This window comes from Hibiscus syriacus, unplaced genomic scaffold, assembly GCF_006381635.1.
Source record: "Hibiscus syriacus cultivar Baekdansim isolate YM2019G1 unplaced genomic scaffold, ASM638163v2 tig00110257_pilon, whole genome shotgun sequence".
NCBI lineage: Eukaryota > Viridiplantae > Streptophyta > Magnoliopsida > Malvales > Malvaceae > Hibiscus > Hibiscus syriacus.
In genome coordinates, this window is record NW_024062648.1 from 964087 (window position 1) to 974726 (window position 10640).

Sequence of the window (10640 nt, forward strand, 5' to 3'; positions counted from 1 at the left end):
TCATATCAATATCACCATTCACATGTAGATTACCACATCAACGTAACTATCGACAACGATTATCGTCGATCAAAAAAGAACATCGACATAATTAGCGAAGTTCAAGAGCTAAATTGATAAAATTAAAAATCTGGGACAACATAGTTTCTAATATAAACAACAGACAAAAAGTGAAACATTACCGATATGATCTTTGTGTAGTCCTTCCTAAAATGATATTTTGAATGCCATCACCTAACAAACACCAAAGAAAGTGTACTTATTTGTAACCCTCTGCCAATCAACAACGAAAACTCGATTCTGGTCGTAAAAAGTACGAAGCGATCACGACGAGGAATAGCAGGTGATAAATTGCACTCGTCTTGGAAATCGGACTAGCCGCACTGGTGGTAGTAGTGGCTGTAGCATAGTTTCCTTCAGCTGTGCTGGTTGTCAGGACAACGACGATCCAGTCTCCATCTGAACCGATCCCGATTCCTGTATACTTGGTTTCGTTGAGATTGTCGGAGTATTGAGACTGCGTAAAGTTAGTGAGCACAAGGCTTGGAATTAGGTTCGGGACGCAAGCAGGCATTACTGCGCCATCCCTTGTGACTGAGGCATTCAAATGGCATTTGGCTAAAAGGTTTGGGTAGTTGGGAAACTGTGGTTCGGTGCCTGGAACCGTGTTGGCACCGGTGGAGTTTGTGCAAGGTTGGTTCTTGAATCCATCGGCTAGTTTATCGGCAAGGCACTCGGCGTTATCGTTTTTCGTTAGGGTAGTCAAGTTTAATGAAGCACGATAAGCGTTGATGCCTTTAAGAAGATCATCCTCCTCATCTGTTGATTGTCAAGATGAAATCCGGTGATTAGACACGTACTGGAGTTGTTAACAAAGTAAGATCAAATTTCTGAAAAACGAAACGAAAGAAAGACATTGCAACTCAAAGTCGAACCAATTAATCCATAACAAGGTCAGATTGTTCCGGATTCTTGCACAAGCCAAACCTCATCAGTCATCTTACCGTATCGGAGAACAGCATTTCATATTGAATACAAGTCATTCAACTTGACATACACTTCTCTCATGAATGACATTTCAGAATACAGGAACCGGTACTGTTTTCCGGCTTTCCGCAGTTAGAGAGCAACACAAAAGCTTCTAGTTAAAAGAGTAAAGTGTAGGACTGACAATCTCAAAACCAGATTCTAGTGATCTGGCAGCACCTATGTAGCTTGGAGCTCTTCATTTTTCTTAAAGCATCCGATACATTCTCGTATCGGACACTCACATCTGAGTTCGAGTTACTCAGGGAAGCACAGCATACTTTTACAAGAACCGAGAGAAAAACAATAGCACAGTCAACCTTCTAAAGACTCACATACACACCAAATATGTCAAAATGATAACATGTTTGATCAAATAGATCCTAAATGAACCCTCATGTTAGCTCATGTGAGCCTAATTCCAATTGCTGATCTCAAGCAATATATTGAACACACACGCAGATTATCATGCGGTTCGATCTATCGATCCACGACTACACATTACTACTTAAATTTCAAACGAAATAGCAAAGCTATTACGATGTTGTCGATAACTACCTCACGGTTGTTCTAATTAGTTATGCTCGATTTTCTCATCAACCAAAGAAACCAGAACGGTGTTTTACCTATAAAAAAATTAGTATAAGCTTTGAATGTCAAGAGTTGAACCTATTACCTCAATCTTCTTCAAGGGACTAAGATAAACCCTAATTGTGAACTTACATGAGTTGCCAGACTAACACGTTTCCAACTAGCATTAACATCGGATCTATTCGATATCAGTTAGATCAAGTTGTCATCTAATTTTTATGTTTTAACCCAATCAAAGAACAAGAAACAAGGAATAATGATAAGCAGTATGAATTGCAACCATCCAAGATCTTCAGACAACAAAGACCAAAATGCTACAACAGAACATCACTTGAAACACGTTTAGGCTCATAATTCGACAAATAACATACACACATACATGCGCACATGCATACATACATACATACATACACACATACATACATACATACATACATACATATCTACAAGATGCATCCAAATGAGTTCTAAATTGGGTTCATAGATATGGATGAACAAGTAGAAAAAACCCAGATAATACCCACATTGAAAAACCCCATAAAAAGGACAAATAACACAGAATTCAGAGAAATAAACAAGGTAAATGGTAAAAAAAACAGTGCTTGAGCAACAAAGCAAAAAACCCATATCCAGAAGTTCAAAAGAAAGGTTTACCAGCTTCACAGAAGAAAGGGGAGCTGATGAAGATGATGGAAAGGAAGAACGGGAATAAAAGAGAAATCTTTGAAGATGCCATTGATTGATGCTGATGAGATATTGAGATGGGGAGTTTTGTCTGAAACAAAGCAGAGGGTGAGACCAGGAGGGACCGACACAAATTACAACAGGGTTTTTCAAACCGCACCCATTTTTTTTTGTTTGAGTAAACTATGCAGATAGTGCCTTATGTTTTCGGTATGACTGATTTAAATTATTAATTTAAAAATTAAGGGGAAATGGTCCTAGCGTTATCGATCCATTCTACTTTAGTCCCTAACATGATCATCGATTCGTTTGATTTTAGTTCCTCAATAGTAAACTCTCATTAGATTTTAGTCCCTCAGCCATGTTATAGACTTCAACAAAAGGGACTTAGACAAAATGGGGTTAATGAAAATTAATGACCGAGAAAGTAAAATCAAACGGATCGATAATTTTATGGATCATTTCCCCTTAATTGTTAAATTGATGACCAAAGTCGGATAAACCCTAAACATAGGAGACTATCCGCATAGTTTACCCTTTTTGTTTTTACATTTCGGTATCAAACAAAATTTAAATATTTATTTATTCATCTTACCTTAAAAGAGCACATGACGATACTATAATTTTATATTTTTAAAATTATTCAGATCCAATTCCATCGATACTCATTGTATATTCATTACATGAATAAATTTTTAATTCCAAGTTATTCATTTACAAAATTAGTTCAAGATCCTAATCTTATTATACTAACTAATAATTAATTATATCAAATAATATTTTGATTTTATTTATATTTTATAATTTAATTAATAATTATGTGGCACATGGTTTTATTAGGTAGCACTAATTTTGTTGATTTTATTTCTAAATAATTTGTATCAACGTGTCGTTAATTATTATTAGAAATATGAATAAATTATTGATTTTTAAAAAATAAAAAATACAAATGTATTACTTTACTTGCAATGATAATAAACAAATCACTTTGTCGATGTACTATCATAAATATTTTAAAATTCCCTTCATTAGTGTAGACACTCAAGTCACATGTGGCCCATCAGAATACCTCAAGTCCAACACGTGCACCCCAACACTGGACCCAAATCGATCCAATAGAGCATTAAAGTTGGTTAGGGTTTGAAACCCTAACCCCATCCTATCCAGCCGCGCGCCGCAAGCCTTCTCGCCCGAAGTCCCCGTGCATCACGCTCCTCGTCCATGCCACGCCCGAAGTCCCCGTGCATCACGCTCCTCGTCCATGCCACACAGCCGTATTTGATGCCGGTTATCTCGGCACCAACGGCACTCCAAGCAACAAACCGAGAAACCAACAAACATTAAAATCTTAGTTCGAATAGGACTCTAAAAATAGTTTTTTTTTTGTGCTATAAATAACATGTAAACTAGAACGCCAGGGAGGGCAAAAAATTTGGCAAGAAAGACACATACAATATTGAGAGAAATATCAAGCAATTTCGAAGCCTTTTGTAACAATTTCGAAAGGGAAATAAGAAGAATGTAGCATCTTTTACCTCTGTTCGCTCGTCTCACTATTGCATGTTGAGTGTTGCTTGAGATTTGACTTCAAACAAAAAAAAACGTTTTGGCCGATGAACGAAGTGAGGCCTTTATTTTCGAAACCTATTTCCCAGATTTGCGTTTTTTTTAAAGCAAAATTCCAGAAGATCTATTGGGATTTTTGGGCTGTGGGAAGAGAATGGTTTTTAAAGAAGCGTGTTTCAGGGTCGACCATCGCCGATGAGCGGCGGCGAGGCGGTGGCCACCATTCTCAGGCGGCTCACGGCCTCTGTTCTTGGAAGCTCAAGAACATTGCAGAGAAAAGGGAAAGGGAGATGGCTCGGGTCTTTTGAAATGAATCAAATAAATTTTTTTTCTTAATTTTTTCAGCATATGTATCAGACCCACGTGTTTTTAAATAAAATAGGGTAAACTACCCTTTTGGTCCCTCGTATCTTTTGAAGAGTTATTTCACCCCCCAATTAAAATTAACCCTTAATATTGCTTTGAATTTTGACCCCTAGCTTATAGTTCTTTCAATTTAATCCTTTTTCTGGATTTTAATTTTATTTATCTATTATCTTTTTATATTACATTATAATGTTTATATATTTTATTATTATTAGTTTTTTTACACTCGTATATATTATTAGTATATATTATTTTACTTATATGTTATATATATATATATATATATATGTGTATACATTTTGTATTTATCTTATTATTTCTTTACTTTTTTTTCTTATTATATTTATCTTCATTATTTAGTTTTTCTATTACTATTATATAGATTTTTTTCCTCCCTCTCATATTTAGTTATTATATATATATGGTATTAATATTATTATATGTTTTTATTAACTTTATTTATTTTACTTTATACGCTATTATTTTACATTTTTTTAATTTTTCCATTATTATTATATATATTTTCCTCCCTCTCATATTTAGCTATCATATATATGGTATTGATATTATTATATGTTTTTATTAATTTTATTTATTCTACTTTATACGCTATTATTTTACATTTTTTATATATACATATGTACATTTTATTTAACTCTCATTATTTTACATTTGTATATATTATTTTATTTCACTTTTATTATGCTTTCCTTATTTATTTATTCTTTTCTTTTTTCTGTTTTATTGTGTCTTATTTTCTTATTTTTTCATTCTTTCATTTTTTTTACCTTATCATATGTTGTCATACTTGTCTTCATTCTTATTTCCTTCATGTTCTATATCTCCATGTCGATTATGTTACCTTTAGTGTATCATTTATTGTTATTTTGTTCTTCATTTCGTTTTCTTTATTTTTTTCAATTTTAATTTATTTTTATCACATTTTCTAATACATATTTTGACTCTTAAAGAGTTCACTTTCAAATCAATCAATTGTAAGTAGTCGAGATCGCTATTTTACCTCTTAATTTAAATTTACATTTTTTTCTTAACTAAAGACAACTGGAAATTACGTAGTACCGAAAGGGCAGTTCAAGGGTGCTAACCCTTCATTGACTGTAACCGACTCCCGAATCCGACGCATCTTTGGTAAAACGCAGATCAGGTAAGAAATAGGGTATCCGATCAACCCATTTATTTTTAAATAAATGATTGGTGGCGACTCCAATCCACATTTTTCAAGTCCAAACCCAATTACGGGGCCCAACCCGAAAGACGGTTAAGACAATTAGAAATAACATTATAAATATATTTTATATTTTTAAATAATATTTAATTTATTAAATAACATTATATATATATATATATATATATATATGATTAGAGAAAATTATTTTTATAGAAGTCATTAATTTTATTTAAAATAGAAAATATCCCGAATTACAATGAATATTTATGGTCATAATCGTAAATCGTAAATTAAGCACGTAATTAAAATAATTTTCTATAATCATTGAAATAAAAACTAGTAACTTAAGATAACATAATGATCATACAAAAAAAGATTAAAAACCTAACCAAGAAACTCGAACAAAAAAAGATACAAACAGATCTGATCGCATCTGCAAACGAACCGCAAAGGGAATCAAGCTACTGAAAGACCAACGACAAACCGCAAATCAGACTCGAGCGACATGAAAAGCTACCCACAAACGCAAATCGGGTATCAAATCCCATCTGAGGGTCCAAAGTAGTGAAGATCAACAAGATATCATATAAAGGTCATCTTAATTAGTCGTAACGATATCAAATCAACCCTTATAAAAATATAAATTAAAAAAAATTCAAACAAAAGACAGATGATATGCCGAAAGACATATGAAAATGTGTCATATAGACAAACTTATTGAAAATAAAAAAGAAAAGAAAAGAAAATGACAATAAATAATTTTTGTCAGTCGGATCAACAAAGACCAAAAAGAAAAATCATTTAAGTTAGAATCAGATTGTATCATAATATTATAAATAACTACAATTAACTTTGAAAAGAAACTCGAACAACTCGATTCACAGATTTTTAAATAAAATCTAAATCATAATATAAAACCCATCAATCTGACTAATTAAAAAAATTAATTCGGCTCGATTGAATATTACCCCGTTGTATCACGTCTCAAAACCTACCAAAAAGTAAATCCTAACCTAATGATATACTTGAGTGCCCAAGCCTCAATCCTCTAATCTTATTTTATGACCAAACTTGGTTCCCAAAATTAGGGTTCTCCTATCTTAAAAGAATGATAATTACATATTTATCCTCCAAGGATACCCAGCCACAGGTATAATTTGTCCTACAACTTGGTTCCCAAAATTAGGGTTCTTCGGTCAATATCAAGTCTATCTAAAAAAAGGGGTTTTCCTTCATAATCACTTCCAAATGATGGCCAAACTTGAGATCATATGCCAAAAATCATTGTAAACTTGCTCTATGTTCCGTATAGGTCGTGTATAAATTAGTGTCTTCAACGGTGGATCACACATTTGCTTCGTATGTCGATGAATCGAATGTGTGATTAATAGAATGCTTGAGGAACACTGCGTAGAATAGCTCGTTCCATGCGTCGGGTACTCCGGGTAGGCACCAATGACTGCAGTCCTGCCGATGAACAGGAGCTGGACTTTCCTTGGGACCTAAGTAATATAGCGATGCATGACCGTCTTTCCTCGGTGCTGTCATTTGAGTGACGCTTAATATGTTGAGTTTTATTCCATTTGATGAATTCGATTGGGCTGATAACACGTCCTCCACTATTTCGAGAAGTTCCCAAGTTTCTGTTGGCACCGACGACGTTCCCAGCTCCGGCAGCATCTCTAGGTGGCAGCTTCCCACGGTTTTCCAATCTCCTCTGCAAAAGTCACCATTTGAGTGTAGCATATGAATATTCAGACAGAACAAGAAACCAAATGGGAAAAACAGAATCATGTCATAAACTTCAAGGCCGATTTTCAATGTCGAATATTCGATTGTTTAAATACAGATATGCAGAGGTTGAAACAAGCAAGCATGCAAATTGACAAAACTAAAACGAACCTGAAATGCACGGGAGAAAATGTGCGGAAGTAGACCTTGCTCTTACTTGTGTTCACCTCATTACGTATCCACCGCATCACGGTCTCTAAAGATCTCCGATATGCATGTTCTACCGTCATCTCCGTTTCGATTTTCTTCCCTTCTTGAAAGAAACATCCCCTGACGCACACAAATGGGAAAAAAGATTAAGATCAGATTATCGCAGTTCCTTCCATCAATTACATCAAGCATACATGAATGTATATGATTACTACAAGCACCGACTCTCGATTTCGAATCACTACCGGTCTTCTCTATGTTAGTCGTGACTACGGCCATAACGACCCTACTAATATAGAAGCAGAGTTCTACTAAAGCAACTTATCTCCAATGTATAACAATATAGCTTACATTCTAATGGTCTTCTCATGATTCCACCAATGAGCGGTGTTGAAGACCAGGAAATCTGCATCTTTCCACCTGATAGAATTCCAATCCATTTGATCCAACTTGAGGGTTGTCTTGATGTTTTGCGGAGACCCGGGAGGCGGCCTGCTCTGTAAGACGAGGAAAGGAGATCGGTAGTACTCGACCGTGCAATTATAATCCTTGAACTTGAACACCAAGAACCCTTTATGCTTCGTGATCGGATTGCCATTCACTTCGTATATCGAATCTTTATTATCGACATCGGAAGCAAGCATGCAGAGGAGCGATTCCCATTGGTTCCTTCCGATCGAATCACCGACGAACACCAACCGCTTGTTCCGCAACATCTCCAACATCACCTTCCCATCGAATCTGTTTGATCAATGCAACACACATAAATCGAGTGTTCATGGAAGGTAAGTTGAATGTGATAGACAATTCACAGTCACTCAATCCACAAGGAACTTGAAAAAGAACAGAAATGAACAATTGATAAAATTGACATGAAAGTAAAAAAGACAAACTTTAACAAAAAAGGCAGTCATTTTCATTGGACATATAAGCATAATATTAAATTGATGGAATGTGTCGTAATAGCCGCATCGTAACGTTTATCAAAATCACATCTATAATTTAATATTAATTTAATATTATGCACATAAGATCTATGACTAATAACTAAACCAACAACATTAATACAAACAAATAAAAAACACATCAAAAATCAAGGAGCTAAATAGGAACCTGGGGAGGTTACAATGCTTAGGCTGCCACCTCCACTTGGTGTAGAACAAATCCAGCCGTCCATTTTCAGTACACCTAAACCCTTCATCAAGAAAGCTGCAATCTTTGGATTCATAAAGAGGGTACCTTTCATCCCATACCCAATCACCATCGAACACGTCACACCCTTCGCCTTCAAGGCTCAAGAAATCAACTCTTTCAATCTCACTTATCGACGAAGAAGAAGACTCATCTAGTTTAAGCCACATGAATCTTTCACCCAGATTAGGAACCATATACCCTTTAGCCACAGCCCTATAATCCAAGTAGAAGAAGCAACAAATCACACAAACGGAAACGAGGAAGAAGCCGAGAACACCCACGGATGGCTCGAGGAGTTTGAAACGCTTGAACCTCGTGCAATGATCGAAACTTGGCATGGTTTCATGGTCTTGTTGAACCGGAACTTTACACATTTGGATCGTTAAAATGGAACTGTAATCTGGGTTTTGTTAATTTTCAAAAACTGAAGAGAAAAAAGGGGCTGAAGGTCTGCTTTTCAAGCAAAATAATGGTGGTGAACCACGTTTCTGTAGGGCAGTTTTGTTTAAAGTTATAAATGATGGGCAGCAAGAGAGAGAGAGAGGGTAACAAAAAACAGAGGAAAAGGTGTCAAGGAAGCAAGGGAGCATTCATGGTGGAGTTAAAGAATCAAAAATATTATATAAACTACTGGTAAAATGGATTAATTTCAAGTTCAAGAATTGAAAGCAAGAAGAGAGATCATGGGAAATTCAGGGTTTATAGAAACAAGAAGAGAGGATTTGTGGGATTAAAGACATGGTGTGGCTAAGTTTTTGAGTTACAGTTTCTTTTCTGAAGGAAATTAGTGGGGGAGAGGGCGGGGTTCAGGGGAGGTAACGGATAGAATAGAATTAAATACTATTATAATTTGATCCTTTTTAATATCCTTAAAGTAAAAATAAATATCTAAATTATGTTTTTTAGGTACTTAAATTATTAGATTTAATTACTTTAGGTCCTAATATTTCAGTTAGAAAATCATCTTCCGATAACCTAATTTAACTAAAAAATCTTGATTACGAGTAAAAATTATAATACTTAAGTCAAATTCAAATCGTTCAAAAATCTAACCCTATTTGACTTAAACTATCCTAAAGTACATTTATAATTACAAGTAATAGTTTCCTAAATAAACTACAGTCAAAAATTTTATTGCAAATCACATTCAAATTAATAATGTAAAATTAATAATGCAATATTGGACTAATTAAATGAATATGCACATTTTTTTTATGTTTATTTAATAAACGAACATGAACATAAACAAATGTGTTTTCAATTTGTTTATATTCACAAACAAACTAGTTTACTCGGTTCTCTTTTTCTTTTTATTTTTTTACATTTTATATATTGGTGAAGATAATGACTAAATTGAATATACGGTGAACTTTAAAGTTCAAACTATGAATTATAAAGAAATCAAGGATTTGTCGTGTAATTTTACCATTTTTTGCTTACAAATTAAAGGATAAAGAGTATCGGTTGTTTAATATTAAACGAATTTATTCATGAATGCTAAATGAAAAAATATGATACTAAAATTTTAAGTAACACGGACTGAATATAAATATCTTCAACAATAAATAGCCGAAGAGGAACAACTTTATTCGTTTAAATTAGATTTATTTACGCCCGTAATCATGGGTGAATGTGATTGCACAGTAAAACAAATCCGACCGTGTTGGGTTGAGTTGCCGGCTCGGCTTTGTTGAGGAAGGCTGCAGCACTTACTTTCTAGCATAAAAGTACCGCTGATATCATTGTACACTTGGGGCAAAGGAACCTCACTTCTCCTCTCCATCATGGGAATGAAATTCAAGTAAAATAAAACTTCGATCTTACCATTTACTTCCGACGATGCAGTTTGGAGGCGATTTGTCCGGCATCTCGATAACGGACACAGACACGGATGTTCTTCTGCACCCGTACTCACGGATAGGGATGGCAAACGGGCGGGTCGGGTGTGGATACCCCCTCCCCCATCCCCGTACCCACCTAATATTTTTCAATCTACCACCCGCCCACCACCCATGATGGGTACAAATTTTCAAATCCACACCCGCTCACGTGGGTACATTTTCAAATCCATCCCCACACCCAC

General features: G+C 34.8%; 2 protein-coding genes across 2 annotated transcripts; both read right to left on the reverse strand.

The window, feature by feature from the left end:
• Nucleotides 1-138: 138 nt before the first annotated feature.
• Nucleotides 139-2409, reverse strand: LOC120115004 (uncharacterized GPI-anchored protein At5g19250-like). The gene is made up of 2 exons (XM_039135776.1): nt 2272-2409; nt 139-819 (listed from the first exon to the last, which is right to left on the reverse strand). Exons 1-2 carry the CDS (start codon nt 2351-2353, stop codon nt 281-283), a joined length of 621 nt encoding a protein of 206 aa, XP_038991707.1. The 5' UTR covers nt 2354-2409; the 3' UTR covers nt 139-280.
• A 4328-nt stretch (nt 2410-6737) lies between these two features.
• On the reverse strand, nt 6738-9011 carry LOC120115003 (protein trichome birefringence-like 10). Its single transcript, XM_039135775.1, has 4 exons — nt 8477-9011; nt 7715-8104; nt 7325-7483; nt 6738-7139 (listed from the first exon to the last, which is right to left on the reverse strand). The coding sequence occupies exons 1-4, from the start codon at nt 8929-8931 to the stop codon at nt 6767-6769; spliced, it is 1377 nt and encodes a 458-aa protein (XP_038991706.1). The 5' UTR covers nt 8932-9011; the 3' UTR covers nt 6738-6766.
• Nucleotides 9012-10640: the final 1629 nt, after the last annotated feature.

Coding starts and splice junctions, on each gene's coding strand:
- LOC120115004 (XM_039135776.1), bottom strand. CDS start 2,353: ATGGCATCTTCAAAGATTTCTCTTTTATTCCCGTTCTTCCTTTCCATC. Junction 820..2,271: donor CCCTTTCTTCTGTGAAGCTG/GTAAACCTTTCT, acceptor GACAATCAACAG/ATGAGGAGGATGATCTTCTT.
- LOC120115003 (XM_039135775.1), bottom strand. CDS start 8,931: ATGTGTAAAGTTCCGGTTCAACAAGACCATGAAACCATGCCAAGTTTC. Junction 8,105..8,476: donor AAGCATTGTAACCTCCCCAG/GTTCCTATTTAG, acceptor TTGATCAAACAG/ATTCGATGGGAAGGTGATGT. Junction 7,484..7,714: donor CATGAGAAGACCATTAGAAT/GTAAGCTATATT, acceptor TGTGTGCGTCAG/GGGATGTTTCTTTCAAGAAG.